Source organism: Bubalus kerabau, chromosome 17 (genome assembly GCF_029407905.1).
Source record: "Bubalus kerabau isolate K-KA32 ecotype Philippines breed swamp buffalo chromosome 17, PCC_UOA_SB_1v2, whole genome shotgun sequence".
Classification (NCBI taxonomy): domain Eukaryota; kingdom Metazoa; phylum Chordata; class Mammalia; order Artiodactyla; family Bovidae; genus Bubalus; species Bubalus kerabau.
Genome location: NC_073640.1, coordinates 65,460,661 through 65,481,362, shown reverse-complemented (window position 1 = coordinate 65,481,362; position 20,702 = coordinate 65,460,661). Strand labels below are relative to the sequence as shown.

The 20,702-nt window shown below is 45.2% G+C and overlaps 1 protein-coding gene across 2 annotated transcripts; it reads left to right on the top strand.

Annotated features, from left to right (window-relative positions):
• The first annotated feature begins 387 nt into the window (after positions 1-387).
• LOC129631324 (cationic amino acid transporter 3-like) lies at positions 388-13,501 on the top strand. 2 transcript variants are annotated; one of them, XM_055552267.1, is made up of 12 exons: positions 388-512; positions 7,741-8,140; positions 8,744-8,902; positions 10,182-10,359; positions 10,567-10,679; positions 10,829-11,051; positions 11,224-11,363; positions 11,468-11,570; positions 11,756-11,952; positions 12,157-12,323; positions 12,814-12,922; positions 13,089-13,501. In XM_055552267.1, exons 2-12 carry the CDS (start codon positions 7,768-7,770, stop codon positions 13,205-13,207), a joined length of 1,881 nt encoding a protein of 626 aa, XP_055408242.1. In that variant the 5' UTR covers positions 388-512; positions 7,741-7,767; the 3' UTR covers positions 13,208-13,501. The 2 variants fall into 2 exon arrangements, with proteins under 2 accessions (XP_055408242.1, XP_055408243.1); XM_055552268.1 differs by having other exon boundaries at positions 405-512; positions 7,738-8,140.
• Positions 13,502-20,702: the final 7,201 nt, after the last annotated feature.

Below are 20,702 nucleotides of genomic sequence, written 5' to 3'. Positions count from 1 at the left end.
GAGTGAATCTTATGGACATATTGGTAAGTGAAATTAAGTGATTCTACTTAAATGAAACACCTGGAGTGGTCAGATTCATAATTACAGAGAGTGGAAATGAGATTGTCAGGAGCTGGTGGAGGAGAAAGAGGAAATTGTGGTTGAATGGGGACAAAGGTTCCATTTTGCCAGATGAAAAAAAGTCCTGGGGTTCCATTGCACAAGATGTGAATGTACTTAACACGACTGAAGCGGCTAAATTTTACGTTCTGTGTATTTTTACCACTTGCAGACTCAAGAATCTCAGAACTGTCCCCTGAGGGCAAGCTCAGAAGAGAAGTGGCTGATTGCACCACTGCAGACTTGCCCCTCCCATCCCCGCCCATCCCCACCCAGGGCTTAAGGATTGTCTTTTTGTTGTGGGAGGGTTCCCAGGTTTGGTTTTTCCAGATCTATCAGCTCCAACCCTACACAGCTTTAAACTCAACCGCACTGACCGATATCCGTGCTCCAGGCTCTGCTCCTAAGATTTGGTAAGTTCTGGGTCACCCCCTCTTCTGTCAGAGACTGGGTGCTGAGTTCAGATCCTCCTAAAGAGACCTCCTAAAAGCCTAAGCGCTTCCCATGTGGCTCAGCAGTCAAGAACCTGCCTGCCAATGCAGGCGACACTGGAGACCACTCCATCCCTGGGTTGGGAAGATCCCTGGAGAAGGGCATGGCAACCCCCTCCAGTGCTTTTGCCTGGAGAATCCCATGGACAGAGGAGCCTGGCCGGCTACAATCCATGGGGTCACAGACAGTCGAAAACTACCGAATCCTCACCTAAAGAGACCACTTCAATCCACCCACGTGTGCAGTTGGCTCCAGCTGGAGGGTGGAAAGACCCATTTTCCAGATGACAGCAGAAGGAGTTAGGAGTTGATAGGCTTGTGTAAGGAGAGGTGGGCAGGGGAGGAGATTGCCTCAGATCTGGAGGCTCTTAGACTAATTTTTTCACTGGTGTTCAAACACTAGTAAAGATTGCTGTTATGTAGGATTTATGACATGTGGGCCACTGATTTCAGTGTCCTTTGTACTGTCCATTTCTGTAGGTTCCTCCTCTATGGATCTTGGGGCAACTATAAGGGACCTAATCGTCTAGAGTTTGGTACCTATGGGGGAGGGCTGTGTGGTGATTTACTTTAAACCACTTTCAGGTTTCTTACACCCAGCAATTCTGTGAAGCTGGCTCTATTATTTATCATTGGCAGAATTTTTTAAAACATTGTAAAAATACACATAGGGGCTTCTCAGGTGCCTCAGTGGTAAACAATCCGCCTGCCAATTAGGAGATGTGGGTTCGATCCTTGGATTGGGAAGATCCCCTGGAGGAGGGCATGGCACCCCGCTCCAGTATTCTTGCCTGGAGAATCCCATGGACAGAGGAGCCTGGTGGGCTACAGTCCATGAGCTTGCACGTGACTTTGCAACTAAGCAACAACAGAAATACATGTAATACCATGTGATGTAAAATTTGCCATCTTAACTATTTTTAAGCTTCCAGTTCAGTAATGTTAAGTATAGTCACATTACTGGGCAGCCCATCTCTAGAGCTCTTCTCTTCTTGTAAAACTGAAACGTGTCCTCCCTTAACAATTACTCCTTATTCCCCTCTCACCCAGACCCTGGAAAAGCACCATTCTGCTTTCTGTCTCTAGTCAAGTAACTTTAACTAGGTACTTCATAGAAGTGGAATCATACACCTCTTGTCTTTTAGTGCCTGGCAAACATCACTTAGGGTTCTTCCATGTTGTAGCCTGTGTCAGAATTTCCTTCCCACCCCCTCATACCCCCCACTGCATCCCACAGCATGTGGGATGTTAATTCTCAGACCAGGGATCCAACCTGTGTCCCCTGCAGCGGTGGCCCAGAGTCTTCACCACTGGATCACCAGAGAATTCCCTTTCCTGTTTATTCTTTGTTGTTATTCAGTCGCTCAGTCGTGTCCAACTCTTTGCAACCCCGTGGGCTGCAGCACGCCAGGCTTCCTTGTCTTTCACTATCTTGCGGAGTTGACTCAGACTTACGTCCATTGAATTGGTGATGCCATCCAACCATCTCATCCTCTGCTGTCCCCTCCTGCCCTCAATCGTTCCCAATATCAGAGTCTTTTCCAATGTTGACACCAGGTGGCCAAAGTATTGGAGATTCAGCATCAGTCCTTCCAATGAATATTCAGGGTTGATTTCCTTTAGGATTGACTAGTTTGATCTCCTTGCTGTCAAGGAACTCTCAAGAGTCTTCTCCAGCACTACAGTTTGAAAGCATCAATTCTTCAATGCTCAGCCTTCTTTATGATCCATTCATGACTACTGAAAAAACCATAGCTTTGACTAAATGGACCTTTGTCAACAAGCTGATGTCTCTGCTTTTTAATATGCTGTCTATGTTTGTCATAGCTTTTCTTCCATGGAACAAGTGTCTTTTAATTTCACGGCTGCAGTCACAGTCTGCAGTGATTTTGGAACCCAAGAAAATAAAGTCTGTTACTGTTTCCATTGTTTCCCCATCTATTTACCATGAAGTGATGGGACTGGATGCTATGATCATAGTTTTTTGAATGTTGAGTTTCAAGCCAGCTTTTTCACTCTCCTTTTTCACCTTCATCAAGAGGCTCTTTTTAGTTCCTTCTTGCTGCTGCTACTGCTGCTAAGTCATTTCAGTCATGTCTGACTCTGCGACCCCATAGATGGTGGCCCACTAGGCTCCTCTGTCCCTGGGATTCTCCAGGCAAGAACACTGGAGTGGGTTGCCATTTCATTCTCAATGCATGAAAGTGAAAAGTGAAAGTGAAGTCACTCAGTCATGCCCGACTCTTAGTGACCCCATGGACTGCAGCCTACCAGGCTCCTCCGTCCATGGGATGTTCCAGGCAAGAGTACTGGAGGGGGGTGCCATTGCCTTCTCTGAGTTCCTTCTTAAGGCTGAGTAATATTTCATTGTCTGTATAGTGTTTATCCATTCTTTTGAGGATGAACTTCTGGGAGGCTTCTGTCTTTCAGCTACTGTGAATACTGCTGCTATGAACACAGGTGTACAAGTATCTCTTTGAGACTTTATTTTCAGTTCGTTGGGGTAGACACCCATAGGAGAAGTTGCTGGATCATAATGATAAATCCATTTTTAGTTTTTGAAGGGACCACCATACTTTTTTTTTTTTTAAAGAAAGATTAGAATGAACTCATTGGGAAAGACCCTGATGCTAGGAAAGATTGAAGGTGGGAGGAGAAGGGGATGACAGAGGATGAGATGGTTGGATGGCGTCACTGACGCCATGGACATGAGTTTGAGTAAACTCCGGGAGTCGGTAATGGACAGGGAAGCCTGGCGTGCTGCAGTCCATGGGATCACAAACAGTCAGATACAACATGGGGTCACTAAGCGACTGAACTGACTGAATTTATTTTTTGGTTGTGCTACACAGCAGGGCATGTGGGATCTTATTCCTTGACTATGGATTAAGCCTGTATCCCCTGCACTAGAAGGTGGACTCTTTTAACCACTGGACAGACAGGAAAGTCCCTGGAAAAAACATACTTTATCAGGAGCAGCTGCACCATTTGTATTCCTATGAACAGGGCTAAAGTATTCAGCAGCATCATTTGAGCAAGAAGGAAATGCAGGTTCAGAGGAGTATATGACTCCACAGGGGTGTTTGAGGAGCCAAGATTCTAATGAGTTTCCTGACTCTTAATCAAAATGCTAACCTTGGACTTTGGAGTATCAGGGCGGAAGCCCCTGGCGGTGACTCGTGGTCTCTGAATCAGCCTAACCCTGTGGAGCCATGTAGGGAGGAGACGTTTCAGGCCCCACAGCAGCAAGAAACAGAGTCCTGCCATTTCTGATCCAGAATGGAGGCTAGTTCCCTCTTTCTCTAGGCAGCTGGGAGGGCACTCTGGTTTGATGCTTTGACTGAGCTGGGCCACAGTCTGTCCCTCCCTGTGAATTCCATCTGCTTTCTGCCCCAAAGTGAAGTGAAGTCGCTCAGTTGTGTCCGACTCCTTGTGACCCCATGGACTGTAGCCTACAAGGGTCCTCTGTCCATGGAATTTTCCAGGCAAGAGTACTGGAGTGGGTTGCCATTTCCTTCTCTGCCCCAAAGCAGAGTTCCAATTCCTTGTCAACTCTGCAAGCCATGGAGGAGAAAGCTTCAGGTTTTAGGATCCTTGGTGGAGAGATGGGTGGAGTGTGAGACTTGTTGTAGAATCTTGTGCCTGATGCACCGTCTGCTTAGTCACTCAGTGGTGTCTGACTGTGATCCCATGGACTGTAGCCCACCAGGCTCCTCTGTCAATGGGATTCTCCAGGCAAGAATACTGGATCAGATCAGATCAGTTGCTCAGTCATGTCCGACCCTTTGCGACCCCATGAATCACAGCACGCCACGCCTCCCTGTCCATCACCAACTCCTGGAGTTCACTCAAACTCACGTCCATCAAATCAGTGATGCCATCCAGCCATCTCATCCTCTGTCATCCCCTTCTTCTGCCCCCAATCCCTCCCTCATCCCTCGCATGAGGTGGCCAAAGTACTGGAGTTTCAGCTTTAGCATCATTCCTTCCAAAGAAATCCCAAGGCTCATCTCCTTCAGAATGGACTGGTTGGATCTCCTTGCAGTCCAAGGGACTCTCAAGAGTCTTCTCCAACACCACAGTTCAAAAGCATCAATTCTTCGGTGCTCAGCTTTCTTTATAGTCCAACTCTCACATCCATACATGACCACAGGAAAAACCATAGCCTCGACCTGATGGACCTTTGTTGGCAAAGTAATGTCTCTGCTTTTGAATATGCTATCTAGGTTGGTCATAACTTTCCTTCCAAGGAGTAAGCATCTTTTAATTTCATGGCTGCAGTCACCATCTGCAGTGATTTTGGAGCCCAAAAAAATAGTCTGCCACTGTTTCCCCATCTCTTTCCCATGAAGTGATGGGACAGGATGCCATGATCTTTGTTTTCTGAATGTTGAGCTTTAAGCCAACGTTTTCACTCTCCACTTTCACTTTCATCAAGAGGCTTTTGAGTTCCTCTTCACTTTCTGCCATAAGGGTGGTGTCATCTGCATATCTGAGGTTATTGATATTTCTCCCGGCAATCTTGATTCCAGTTTGTGTTTCTTCCAGTCCAGCGTTTCTCATGATGTACTCTGCATATAAGTTAAATAAACAGGGTGACAATATACAGCCTTGACGTACTCCTTTTCCTGTTTGGAACCAGTCTGTTGTTCCATGTCCAGTTCTAACTGTTGCTTCCTGACCTGCATACAAATTTCTCAAGAGGCAGATCAGGTGGTCTGGTATTCCCATCTCTTTCAGAATTTTCCACAGTTTATTGTGATGCACACAAAGACTTTGGCATAGTCAATAAAGCAGAAATAGATGTTTTTCTGGAACTCTCTTGCTTTTTCCATGATCCAGCAGATGTTGGCAACTTGATCTCTGGTTTCTCTGCCTTTTCTAAAACCAGCTTGAACATCAGGAAGTTCACGGTTCACATATTCAGAATACTGCAGCTGGTTGCCATTTCCTCCTCCAGGGCATCTCCTTGACCCAGGCAGGGAACTCCTTCATTGGCAGGTGGATTCTTTACCCCTGAGCCACCTGGGGAGCCCAGAGAAGGGGTGGTCTTTGTGATTTCAGCTTCTGGATAAGATCTCAGTTGCAGACATCCTGTCAGCATTTTTGTGACTCAGTGGGTCATTGGTGATTGTGATTGATCTGTGTGTTGCTGCAAGGTAAACTAGCAAATCAAGATCTCTGGGATCCCTCAACTTCTTTCCAGGAGAGCAAAAACAGTGGTTGAGGCACTGTGTTATTTACTTAGAGCCTGGGGAACAAATAAGAACATCAAGCTGTTTTTCCCTTGGAGACTATTTGGTGCTACTTTTTCTTTGTTTCTGTCACTTCTTTAATTAGTACTGTGGAATCTGCATTTTGGAACTCAGGTAAGACCTTGGAGATTAAACCTTTTGTCTACAAATAAATGAGAGGATGGAGAGACTTTTGTACCGGAAGGGTGTGCAGGGTCCTCTTTGAGTTGAATGCCTCCTTTTTTCCTTTTTTAAGCTTTTTTATTGGAATATAGCCGATTAACAATGTAATAGCTTCAGGTAGACAAAGGGACTCAACCATATATATACATGTATCCATTCTTCCCCAAACTCCCCTCCCATCCAGGCTGCCACATAACACTGAGCAGAGTTCCCTGTATAGCAGAGTTCCCTGCTATATAGTAGATTCTTGTTGATTATCCATTTTAAATACAGCAGTGTGTGCATGTCCATCCCAAACTGCGTAACAATCTCTTCCCCCTAGTCTTTTCCCCACCCCTGGCCCTCCTTTTTGGATTCCCCGAGGGGAATAGGACTGGGACCAGAAAGGAAATACAGTTTTGGATGGAGAGATGAATCATAGAGTCAGCAGGGGAACCTGGTTACTGGTGGACTTGGTTTCATTGCTCTGATCACTGAGCCCCTTCAGCTGTCATATCACACATAATAGGGAAGGGGGGAATAATGCTGATAATAATTAATCTCCCTGTTTTATAGGAGAAAGGAGGACACAGCAGTATGTAGCTTGTGGGAAGTCACATAAGCCACACATCACAGTGCCAGATTTGAACCAGCAGAGCTGGGTGATTTTGCTTTAAAAATCAACATTCTTGGGGCCTCCCTGGTGGTCTAGAGGTTAAGACTCAGTGCTACCAATGAAAACGGCATGGGTTCAAGCCTTGGTCAGGGAACTAAGATCCCACAAACTATGCTGCAGGGCCAAAAGATTAAAAAAAAAAAAAAATCCAGCATTCTTACCCATTTAGCTAATACCATTTAAGCAGCTACTGTGTGCCATGCTCTTTGTTGAAAGATTTTGCTTCTCTGTGTGTGTGTTAGTCGCTCAGTCGTGTCTGACTCTTTGTGACCCCATGGACTATAGCTCACCAGGTTCCTCTGTCCGTGGAATTTTCCAGGCAAGGATACTGGGATGGGTTGCCACCATTTGCTTCTGTGCAGGGGTGGGAAGCTTTTCTTTCTAGGTTCTAATCATTAAACTTATATAAGACAGATTAAATAAACTCCTATGTATGGGAGTCCCATAAATGCGCTGAGGTTCAAAGACAAGCAATTGAGGTTTAAAGGCTCCCCTGAGCTAAGGAGAAGGTCGGGGGTGGGGGTGGGGGGGGGGGTGTGGGTTGGGATCTGGGGCTTCAAGGAGAAGAGAACCCACAGGAAGATGGGAAGGTTGGTAAATTAATGTTTGCCACTCACTGCAGGTAAGTCTTTTTTTTTTTTTTTATTTTTGCAGGTAAGTCTTCCTGAGATAAAAAGAATTATCTCTGGTAACAGCTCTCTTCCTGCCATAGGTCCCCTAATCTAAATGATTTTGATCAGTTAAGGGAGACTAACTTAGGCCTAAGGAAGGAGATTTTTCTGAATCTTTTGGGTCTTAATTGCCTTCAGCTCAAAACAACCCACAAGCCAAAGAGGCACGTTTACGGAGACATATTCTTCTCCCTCTCATTTCTCTTCAAGCAACTCTTCCAGTAACTTTGAAACATATCAAAAGTCTTCTTTATGTTTGAAGAAAGCAACACTCAGAGATGGAGAACTTGACCCATATGTCCTTATACCACCTGCCCCTCATCACTCCATTGCTCTGTGGAATTGGACTCTCAGGGCCAAGGGTAGATGGGCCTTCTTGATGACTTTGTGTCTTGTTTTCTCAGCAGATCGTGGTCTCCTCAACTCCATCTAGGATGCTGCGTCACTATGTTCGCCAGTTTGGTCAGAAGCTGGTCCGCCGGAGGCCACTGGAGCCCATAGAGAAGTCTGAGAGTCGCCTGTCTCGTTGTCTGAACACCCTCGACCTGGTGGCTTTGGGTGTGGGCAGCACCCTGGGGGCTGGCGTGTACATCCTGGCTGGAGACGTGGCCAAGGATAAAGCTGGACCAGCGATCATCATCTGCTTCCTGGTGGCCTCACTGTCTTCTATGTTGTCTGGGATCTGCTATGCTGAGTTTGGGGCCCGGGTACCAGGCTCCGGTTCTGCATATCTCTACAGCTACGTCACTGTGGGACAGCTATGCGCCTTCATCACTGGCTGGAATCTTATATTGTCCTATGTCATCGGTCAGTTGATGGGGAGGGGGGAGGTGTGGGGCTTCAGATGAAGAAACTGGGAGCAGGGATTTAGGTCTTCACTCGTTCATGGGAACTTTGCTACTATCCACTTTGGTGGTGGTGGGGAGATGTGGGTCATAGCAGCAGGCAAACCTCATAGCTCCCTTCTTCTCAGCTCTGTCCTGTTATCTTTAAAGGATGGACCCAAAACAAAGAAGGGAAGGGAACTGCAGGAAGTGGGTGAGACGCAGGCAGGGCCCACAGGCTCATCCTCTCACCGAATCGAGGGTCTTTGTTCAGCTGTTGCCTTCACGGGATTTCCCTCTGCTACTTGATTGAAAATTTCAACCCTCATCTCCCAGACCTTCTGCTCCCAATGACCTGTTTTCTTTTTTTTTTTCGCATAACATTGATCTCCTAACATTAAACAGTTGATCTATTTTGTGGATCATCCTAGTCTACTCTTCCCAACCCGTGAAAAGAATCTCTTTGAGATTGGAACATTTTGTATGTTTCTCCCCAGCCCCTTCCCCTGCCCAAAGACATCCAGTGACACCAGGTAGGGGTTCAATGAATGTTTGCTAATGAATGTTCTATCTTCTGCTCCGGCAGGTACCGCCAGTGTGTCCAGGGCCTGGAGCTCCACCTTTGACAGCTTGATAGGGGACCACATCTCTCAGGCATTACAGGGAACTTTTTCTCTGCATGTGCCCCACTTCTTGGCCAAGTACCCAGACTTTTTTGCACTGGGCCTGGTGCTGCTGCTCACGGGTAAGACAGGGATCACCGATAGGATGGGAAGAATGGGGTGTGGAAGTGGGGAGCTGGGGTAGGAAAGGCTTGGGATGGAAGAATGTTAGAAGAATTACAACTGGATTGAAGGCTCTAGGATATGAGAGACAGGAAGGTGAGACATAGACCATTGTTTCCCACCGTTGGCACTACTGACAGTTTGGGCTGGATCATTCGTAAGTGTGGGCAGTTATCCTTGGCATTTGATTTTTTTTTGTTTTTTTGACTGTGCTGCAATGCATGCCAGATCTTGGTTCCCCTGTGCATGCGTGTGTATGTGCCAAGTCTCTCAGTCGTATCTGACTCTTTGCGACCCCATAGACTGTAGCCTGCCAGGCTCCTCTGTCCATGGAATTCTCCAGACAAGAATACTGGAGTGAATTGCCATTCCCTTCTCCAGGGAATCTTCCAGACCCAGGGATTGAACCTGCATCTCCTGCATTGACAGGAGGTTCTTTACTACTAGTGCCACCTGGGAAGCTCCTTAGTTCCCCTGTGTGCATGCGTGCTAAGTCACTTCAGTTACCTCCAACTCTTTGCAACCCTATGACTGTAGCCTGCCAGGCTCTTCTGTTCCCTGCTACTGCTAAGTCACTTCAGTCGTGTCCGATCAGGGGTCAAACCTGTGCCCTCTAAGGTGGAGGCACAGAGTCTTAAGCACTGGACCACCAGGGAAGTCCCTGGGTTTTGTTTTTGTTGTTTTAAACCACTGTCGGGTGTTGAGTGGCATCTCTGGCCTTCACTCACTAGACACCAGTGATGCCCGCCCTCCCCCCAAACTGTGACAATAAGAATGTCTCCAGACAGTGCCAGCTGCTGGGGAACAAGATCACCCCACTGAGAACCATTCAATTAGACCAACAAGTTTCTTCCTCTGTACTGAGATCAAAGATTTTTTTTAAATTAAGAGGTAATTTACATAGCATAAAATCAACCATTTTATTATTTTCCCCAGCTTTATTGAGATATAATTAACATCCAACATTGTATAAGTTTAAGGTGTACAACCTAATGATTTTATAGACCTGTCTACTGGGAGATGATAGTCACAATAAGAAATTAACTATCTTAAAGTGTGCAATTCAGTGGGACCTGGTATATTCACAGTATTCTGTAACCATCACCTTGGTCTAGCTCCAAACATGTTCATCACAACAAAAGGAAACCCTGTATCCACTGAGCAGTCACTGTCCACCTCCTCAGGACCCCAGCCCCACGTAACCACTTTTGGATGTCTCATATTCCATCTTTCTCACAGGACTACTGGTTGTGGGAGCTGGTGAGTCAGCCCTGGTTAACAAAGTGTTCACAGGCTTGAACCTTTTGGTTCTCAGCTTCATCATCATCTCTGGCATCATTAAGGGAGACCCACACAACTGGAAACTCACAGAAGAGGACTACAAACCGAACATTTCTGGATCCAATGATTCTTCTAGGTTAGGAGGGTTCTCTGGGCCTTAGTAATCCACGTGGAGGAGGGTGCAGAGATGGGAACGTGGTGGAAACTAAACAGACCTGGGCTGATGAATCCAGGTGATGGGGCTCCTGGAACCCAGGACTAGTGGTGTGAAGGGAAGAGAGTCCAGAAGTGATGGCTGAACACACCTCAACCACATTCTATCTTGCTCCTTCTCTCACCATAGCTCAGGCCCTCTGGGTGCCGGAGGGTTTGTGCCTTTTGGCTTTGACGGGATTGTCCAGGGAGCAGCTACGTGTTTCTATGCATTTGTCGGTTTTGATGTCATTGCTACAACAGGTAATGTGGTCATGGTCCCATCCAGGGTGTGGACACAGATTGGGCTGCCCTTGGGTGTAGGGGTTTCTTTTGCAGGTTCAACAGGAAAGGGGATTTTGTGCTTTCACCCTGGCATGTTTCCTGACCCAGTACTTCCTCCAATCCTGCAGGGGAAGAAGCCCGAAATCCCCACAGGTCTATCCCCTTGGGCATCGTGATCTCACTCTTCATCTGCTTTTTGGCGTATTTTGGTGTCTCAGCCTCACTCACCCTCATGGTGCCCTACTACCAGATTCATCCTGGAAGCCCCTTGCCTCAGGCTTTCCTCCACATTGGCTGGGACCCTGCCAAATACGTGGTGGCTGTTGGCACCCTCTGTGCTCTTACATCCAGGTCAGTGTCACGGGTTTCTGCCCATTGACTGTCAGATGCTCAGGTATCCCAGCCCTTGGAAATGAGAGAAAAAGAGAGCAAGATAATCTTGCCCCATGTAGATGAGGGAGTGGATGCCCTGGTCTCTACTGCTTCTCTACGTCCCCACACATGTCCTCGTTGTCTCTCCCAGCCTCCTGGGTGCCATGTTCCCCATGCCCCGTGTGATCTACTCAATGGCAGATGATGGGCTCCTCTTTCGGGGACTTGCCCGCATCCACGCCCGCACCCGTACCCCCATCATGGCCACCTTGGCTTCTGGAATTCTTGCAGGTAAAGAAATAATGTCCATGCCTTCTTTGATCAATTTTCTTAGTTTGGATATTTCTCCTGGGTTCTCACTCCCCTTCCCCACCTTGTTTGTGCCCTCCTTCTAGGGGTCATGGCATTACTCTTCGAGCTCCGTGACCTGGTGGACCTCATGTCCATCGGGACCCTGCTGGCTTACTGCTTGGTGGCATTTTCTGTCCTTGTCCTTAGGTGAGACCCCACAACACCTTGGGTGGGTCTTGGATACTCGGGATTGATGAGGAGGGAACTGTCCTCTGCTTTCATGCTGCCTTCTTAATGTCTGCTCTGTTTAAGGCAGCGGAGATTTGGAATACGCTGTATGAGTTGGATGAGTAGGGGCTGTTGTTAACATTGCTTTAATATTTCTAATTCAGATATCAACCAGATGAGAATTTAAGCAAGAAGAAAACAGAGGAAGAAACTGAGATGGAGTCTGTAGTTGAAGCAAGTCCTTTGAACACTGCACCTGAAGTGGGAACCTCCAAGATTCTCAAGAGTCTCTGTCACCCTGCCAGCACCATCCCCACCCAGACATCTGGCCAGATTGTCTATGGATGTGCCTTACTGCTTGGTGAGCATCGGGATCTCTCTCTTGTGGTATTCTGAAATTGACAAGATCAGGTGGGAATGTGTATTTCATCAGTTGAGGAATGCTGGAGATATGATGAGCCTTCATGATGTGGGAAGTTTTGGGGAGGAGTGTGACCCAAGGTCTTGACATCTTTGGCTTCTGGAGTCGAACCTATTCTGTTCTCCTCCATCTTGACCCTTGCAGTTCTCCTGCTGACCATCCTGAGCCTGGTCCTGGCCCAGTGGCCCAGCCAGGTGTTCTCTGGAGACCCCGGGCTCACAACAGTGGCTGTGCTGCTGCTGCTGCTCATCATTGGGGTCACGGTCATCATCTGGAGGCAGCCCCAGAACCTCAGTCCTCTTCACTTCAAGGTAGGTGACCCTACGTGCCCAGAGTGTCCACCTTGAGTGAAAGAAGTCTGTGTGCTTTAGGTCTAAACATCCTTCACTGGGACTTCCCTGGTGGTCCAGTGGCTAAACTCTGAGCTCCCAATGCAGGGGGCCCGGGTTCCCTCCCTGGTCAGGGAGCTAATCCCACAGGGTGCAACTAGAGATCCGTGTGTGCAACAAAGATGACCGATCCCACCCACTGCAGCTAAGAGCTAGTACAGTCAAATAAAGAAATACTAAAAAAAAAAAATAAAAATCTGTCTAATCATCCTTTGCTGTACCAGGGAAGAAGAATTGTTAAAACCCTTTCCTGGACCACCTCCCTGGTCCACATTGTATATGTGCTTTACATATACAATCTGAGTAGCCACTGAACACACAGCCTGAGGACTGGTCTTCTCGCCCACCTGGGGTCGGGTCTCCCTTTCAGATGTCTGGGCTGTGTTCAGGGATGAACTGACTCTGCCCACAGGTCCCTGCTCTGCCTGTCCTCCCACTGGTGAGCATCTTTGTGAACATTTACCTGATGATACAGATGACCTCTCGGACTTGGGCCCAATTTGGAGTCTGGAATGTGATTGGTAAGAAGTTTTCTAGGATAAAGAGACTGTTTGAGGGATTGAACCCAATACTCTTCTACAGCATCTCCCCTAAACTGTCTTGGCTGCCATAATAAGAGGCCCTTTGGGCATGTGTAACTGGGTGCAGCTCCTACTTTTCCTTTTCATTGTCTCATTTTCCTCCTAGGATTTATCATATACTTTGGATACGGGATCCGACACAGCTTGGAGAACAGTGAGCAACATCCAGCAGCCTCCACTTTCCAGACTCTTGACAAGAACATCCCAGATGCTGAGTCATCTTAACCACAGGGCATAGATGCTGAGTGGAATCCCTCCAGGCACTGGAGAATCTGCTGGTTCCAGGGGCACTTTAAGTATCTATGGACTGTGACGATGGGGGTGAATTTAGGGCCCTTTACTCATTGCTAGTGGATGAAATGACTTATCTGTTGTCTAGTTTTTCAGTAAATGTTTTAAAGCATGATAGATATGTACAGAAAAGTGTATACCTCTTACCTGTGCAGCAAGATGAATTTTCATAGACAGTACAACAAGCTAACCAGAAAAAAAAAATAATAAACTACTAACCTGCAGGGAAGAAGTATCATCGTGTGCCTTTTTCCAACAAAAGCACATAGATTGCTACACAGGAAAAAAATGCGGGTAACTATATACTGTGTCAAGGGCTGCACTGTGTTTATTTAGCTGTCTGTGATGTGACTGTTCATTTCCATAATCTTCTTTAATGTCATTCATTAACTCCTTGTTTTTATTTCCCAAGAACTCTGTGGAAATTGTTCCTAAATATTAAACAATGTTGAGGGACTTCCTTGGTGGTCCAGTGGTTAGGAGTCCGAACTTTCACTACTGGGTTCAGGTTGGATCCTTGATGGGGGAACTAACGTCCTTCAAGCCATGTGGTATATCCAAATCTTTTTTTTTTTTTTAATTGATGCTGTTGGGATTTCTTTTTGTTACTGTTGAAATGAAACACAATTTTGTGTGTTTATTTAAAATTTTCTAAAAATAACCTAAATATATACAATTTTAAATTTACTGTTATACCTCAGTAAAGCTGGAACCCAGATACAATAGGGAAATTGAATGACTTTAGCACATTCATCATTCATTTTGAAGATGATATCATCATAGAGTGATTCTTTTTTTTTTAATTTATTTGTATTAGTTTTGCCATATATCAAAATGAATCCGCCACAGGTATACATGTGTTCCCCATCCTGAACCCTCCTCCCTCCTCCCTCCCCATACCATCCCTCTGGGTCGTCCCAGTGCACCAGCCCCAAGCATCCAGTATCGTGCATCGAACCTGGACTGGCAACTCGTTTCATACATGATATTTTACATGTTTCAATGCCATTCTCCCAAATCTTCCCACCCTCTCCCTCTCTCAGAGTCCATAAGACTGTTCGATACATCAGTGTCTCTTTTGCTGTCTCGTACACAGGGTTATTGTTACCATCTTTCTAAATTCCATATATATGCGTTAGTATACTGTATTGGTGTTTTTCTTTCTGGCTTACTTCACTCTGTATAATAGGCTCCAGTTTCATCCACCTCATTAGAACTGATTCAAATGTATTCTTTTTAATGGCTGAGTAATACTCCATTGTGTATATGTACCACAGCTTTCTTATCCATTCATCTGCTGATGGACATCTAGGTTGCTTCCATGTCCTGGCTATTATAAACAGTGCTGCGATGAACATTGGGGTACACGTGTCTCTTTCCCTTCTGGTTTCCTCAGTGTATATGCCCAGCAGTGGGATTGCTGGATCATAAGGCAGTTCTATTTCCAGTTTTTTAAGGAATCTGCACACTGTTCTGCATAGTGGTTGTACTAGTTTGCATTCCCACCAACAGTGTAAGAGGGTTCCCTTTTCTCCACACCCATAGAGTGATTCTTAAATGTTGGATTTTTGATGTCTATATTAATGTTTTAATACACCATTGGCTGCCTTTACCCATTCATTCATTCTTTTTTTTTTAGATTGAGGTACAGTTGATTTACAATATTATATTAGTTCCAGGTGTACAACACAGTGACATAATTTTATAGATTGTATTTCATTTAGAGTAATTATATATTAATATAATGGCTTTATTTTCCTGTGCTGCACCATAAATCCCATAGCTTATTTCATACACAGCAGCCTGTATCTCTTAATCCTCTACCACATTTGTCCCTAACCCTTCTCTCACCTGGCTGGTAACCACTAACTAGCTTATTCTATCAGTGATTCTGCTTCTCTTTTGTTAATACACAGTCATTTATTTTTTAGATTTCACATGTAAGTAATTTGTCTTACTTTATTTTACTAAGTATAATAACCTTCAGGTACATCTATGTTGCAAATGGAGAACTTTGTTCTTTCTTATGCCTATTCTATTGCATACATATACATCTTTTTTTATCCATTTGTCTTTTGGTGTTTCTTCTTGTCTTTTTGAGTTGCTTCTGTATCTTGACTATTGTAAATAATGCTAATAATATTGGGCTGCATGTATCTTTTCAAGTTAATTTTTTTCCCCCAGATATATAACCTGGAATGGAATTGTTGCTCTGTGGTAGTTATTTTGGTTTTTGAGGACCCTCCATACTGTTTTCCATAGCGTCTGCAAACCAGCGTCTCCCTTCATCCCATCTGCTGGCTCCCCAACAAGAAAACAAAACAACCTTCACTCCACAAAATCAAAACATAGCAAAATAAAAACAAAACAAAACAAAAAAAAATCCGCAACTCCACAGAAAGTCAACAATTGTGGATCCCTGGGTCAATGTGAGCTCCTGAGGATAAGAGGAGGTTCTTTGGGAAAGGTGATAAGTGTCCATGTATATGTCATGGGCAAGCTTTTAATTAATGTATAAAATAGTGTATATCTTATGTGGGACTGTTGAGTCAAAGACAGGCACATTTAAAAATTTTGACAAATGCTGTCAAGTTTGACAAATTGCAGAAGAGGATAGTGCTGTCTAAGCAAATATGAAATCCATGTATATAATTAAAATTTTCTTAGTATCACATTAAAAAAGGAAAAAGAAACAGACACAACTAATTTTAATAATGTATTTAGCTCAGAATATACAAATTTTATCATTTAAACATATAATGTAAAAATCACTAATGAGATATTTTATCTTCTTTCTGAACAGTCCTCAAATCTCAGTGTACATTTTACACTTATTTCCCACCTAGCCACATTTCAAGTGCTCAAGACTATGTACCATACTGGATAATGCTGATCTAGAATTTCTCTTCCCCATCCTTACCTATTGGTTCAGGGGAGCAGTCAGGTAAATTCTGGTCCATAGCTCAAATCTTGCCTGTGGCCCTGATTTTGTATGGGCTAGAGGCTGAGTGGTTTTTATTTTCAAAACGTTGTTAATAAAAATACAGAGGAATATGTGGTCCAGAGCATATGTGGCCTGAACAACCTAAAATATTGACTATTTGGCTCTCAAAAGAAACACTTTGGCAAACTCTGGTCTGGTGTAACTCAGGTTTGTTCATTTGCAATGTCAATGTACTCGTGTTTCTTTGCTTTTGTGATGCTTCACCTTAGCCACACACATACCTAGATGAGACTAGAAGCATCTCTGACTTTGACTTCTTGCATAATCAATTCTTCTCCCCCTGCCCCAGTCAGTCTAGCTAAAGATTTTCCCATTTTCAAAGAACCAACTTCTAGCTCCATTGATTCCTTGTATCACTTTAAAAATTTCTTCTTTTTTTTTGCTATGTCCCTTGGCTTGCAGGATCTTTGTTCCCAGAACCAGGGATTGAACCTGAGACCTCAGCTGTAAAAGGGTCCTAACCACTGGACTGCCAGGGAATTCCCATCTGCTTCACTTTTCCCCACTCTAATCTCTATTATATTCTGCCTTCTTGTTTTGGTTGTTTGCCTTTTTTTTTTTTTAGTTTACTTTATCGACTTAAGGTTTTTTCTTTTTGAAATTTTTTGGCTTCTTGATTTTTTTATTACTCAAAAAGCTTCACACACACCCCCCCCCCCCCCCCCCCCCCAGCTTTCTGACTTTGTGTTTGTGCTCTCAACACTTTCACAATGATTTTCTGCTTCTCAATAAGGAAAGAGCACCTGATCCTGTCATGGACAGATTTAGCCCACCTGGAACCCCACAGGCCTGGCTGACACAGTGTTTTGTTTTGTTGTTTAGTCCTTCAGTCATGTCTGATTCTTTGCCACCCTATGGACTGCAGCACTCTAGGCTCCCCTGTCCTTCACCATCTTCCAGAGTTGGCTCAAACTCATGTCATTGAGTCGGTGAGGCCATCCAACCATCTCATCCTCTGTCGTCCCCTTTTCCTCCTGCCTTCACTCTTCCCCAGTATCAGGGTCTTTTCCAGTGTGTCGGCTCTTCGCATCAGGTGGCCAAAGTATTGAAGCTTCAGCTTCAGCATCAGTCCTTGCAATTCATTTCCTTTAGGACTGACTGGCTTCATCTCCTTGCTGTCCAAGTGACTCTCAAGAATCTTCTCCAGCACCACAATTTGAAAGCATCAATTCTTCGGCGCTCAACCTTCTTTATGGTGAACACAAAGACAGGGACGTATTCAATATTTCATGAAGCACATCAATTCCTGCTATAAATTCCGAAAGTGAAAGTGAAGTTGCTCAGTCGTGTCCGACTCTTTGCGACCCCATGGACTGTAGCCTCCCAGGCTCCTCTGTCCATGGGATTCTCCAGGCAAGAATACTGGAGTGGGTTGCCATTTCCTTCTCCAGGGGATCTTCCCAATACAGGGGTCGAACCCGGGTCTCCCGCATTGCAGGCAGACGCTTTAACCTCTGAGCCACCAGGGAAGCCAAGGATCAAACCTGTTAAATTCCGAAGCAGCAAAGAAAAATAACAGGACGTTGAATTAGTCCAAAAGTTTGTTTTGTTATGGTAACTTCCTTCCCTGTTTGTGAGCGCATGCTAAGTTGCTTCAGTCATGTTCAACTCTTTGCGACGCTATGGACTGTAGCCTTCCAGGCTTCGCTGTCCATGGGATTCTCCAGGCAAGAATTCTGGAGTGGGTTGCCATGCCCTTCTCCAGGGAGGGATCAAACCTGTGTCTCTTTCAGCTCCTGCTTTCGCAGGCGGTTCTTTAACACTAGCGCCACCTGGTGTGAATTCTTTCCAAAAACAAGTTGATATATATGTGTATATATATATATATATTTAAGTGGTCACTACCGTCTATGGGGTCGCACAGAGTGGGACACGACTGAAGCGACTTAGGAGCAGCAGCAGCAGCAGCAGCAGGGATGTTCAAGCTGATTTCAGAAAAGGCACAGGATCCAGAGATCAGATTGCCAACATCTGCTGATCATGGAAAAAGCAAGAGAGTTCCAGAAAAACATCTATTTCTGCTTTATTGACTATGCCAAAGCCTTTGACTGTGTGGATCACAATAAACTGTGGAAAATTCTGAAAGAGTTGGGAATACTAGACCACTTGACCTGCCTCTTGAGAAACCTATATGCAGGTCAGGAAGCAACAGTTAGAACTGGACATGGAACAACAAACTGGTTCCAAATAGGAAAAGGAGTTCGTCAAGTCTGTATATTGTCACCCTGCTTATTTAACTTATATGCAGAGTACATCATGAGAAATGCTGGACTGGAAGAAACACAAGCTGGAATCAAGATTGCTGGGAGAAATATCAATAACTTCAGATATGCAGATGACACCACCCTTATGGCAGAAAGTGAAGAGGAACTCAAAAGCCTCTTGATGAAAGAGGAGAGTGAAAAAGTTGGCTTAAAGCTGAACATTCAGAAAATGAAGATCATGGCATCTGGTCCCATCACTTCATGGGAAATAGATGGGGAAACAGTAGAAACAGTGTCAGATTTTATTTTTTCTGACTCCAAAATCACTGCAGATGGTGATTGCAGCCATGAAATTGAAAGATGCTTACTCCTTGGAAGGAAAGTTATGACCAACCTAGATGGCATATTCAAAAGCAGAGACATTACTTTGCCAACAAAGGTCCATCTAGTCGAGGCTATGGTTTTTTCAGTAGTCATGTATAGATGTGAGAGTTGGACTGTGAAGATAGCTGAGTGATGCTTTTGAACTGTTGTGTTAGAGAAGACTCTTGAGAGTCCCTTGGACTGGAAGGAGATCCAACCAGTCCATTCTGAAGGAGATCAGCCCTGGGATTTCTTTGGAAAGAATGATGCTAAAGCTGAAACTCCAGTACTTTGGCCACCTCATGCGAAGAGTTGACTCATTGGAAAAGACTCTGATGCGGGGAGGATTTGGGGGCAGGTAGAGTAGGGGATGACAGAGGATGAGATGGCTGGATGGCATCACTGACTCGATGGATGTGAGTTTGAGTGAAGTCTGGGAGTTGATGATGGACAGGGAGGCCTGGCGTGCTGCAATTCATGGGGTCACAAAGAGTCGGACATGACTGAGCGACTGAACTGAACTGAGGGATTTAAACACCTGAAAATATCAGATGCTCTAGCAATATTACAATTTCCAAGTGTTTGAAAGAATTCAAAGGGTAGTTATGAAGGGCTACCATGAAGGGTTGTCTAGGTCCCTGGAACATTTCATTTTCCTTTGGCTCTTCACCCCAGGGTCTCTGTTGCCTATTTCTCTTTGTAGCTACCGCCATCTAGAGAGCGACTGGGATAAGAGGCTTCCCTCTATCTGCCTGTGAAAGCAGCCATGCTTAACCCCACTGTCCTCGGTGCTTCCAGGGATCAAACCTGAGTCTCCTGTGTCTCCTGCATTGGCAGGCGGTGGGTTCTTTACTATTGACCCACCAGGTAAGTCTAAAAATAAGGATTCAGTTCAGTTCAGTCGCTCAGTCGTGTCCGACTCTTTGCAACCCCATGAATCACAGCATGCCAGGCCTCCCTGTCCATCACCAACTCCCGGAGTTCACTCAGACTCACGTCCAGCGAGCCAGTGATGCCATCCAGCCATCTCATCTTCTGTCGTCCCCTTCTCCTCCTGCCCCCAATCCCTCCCAGCATCAGGGTCTTTTCCAATGAGTCAACTCTTCGCATGAGGTAGCCAAAGTACTGGAGTTTCAGCTTTAGCATCATTCCTTCCAAAGAAATCCCAGGGCTGATCTCCTTCAGAATGAACTGGTTGATTACCAAGCCCTAATTGGACTCTCACTTGCCCATTGCACTGTCAATACTTAACAAATTTATCCTTTCTTTGTCTAAAAGGTATAAAAGCTTACTGCTCTGGTCAATTCTTCAGATCTTCATTCTCTTCTGAAAGCTCTCAGGTACATGTGTGCATGCTAAGTCGCTTCAGCTGTGTGTCTCTGTGTGACCTGATGGACTGTAGCCCGCCAGGCTCCTCTGTCCACAGGATTCTCCAGGCAAGAATACTGGAGTGGGTTGCCATGCCCTCCTCCAGATGATCTTCCTGACCCAGGGATCAAACCCTGGTCTCTTAAATCTCCTGTATTTGCAGGGGAGGGGTGGGGGGAGGTGTTCTTTACTATTAGCGCCATCTGGGAAGTCCAAGATGTACATGTAAGAAGTTACATGTATATGTAAGAACTTAATAAAGCTTTTTTTCCTGTTAGAAGGAGGAGCAAAGTGATAGGAAGTTTGGGATGGACATGCACACTCTGCTATATTTAAGATGAATAATCAACAAGGTCCTACTGTATAACACAGGGAACTCTGCTCAAAATCATGTGGCAGCCTGGATGGGAGGGGAGTTTGGGGGAGAATGGATACATATATATGCATGGCTGAGTCCCTTTGCTGTCTACCCGAAACTATCACCACATTA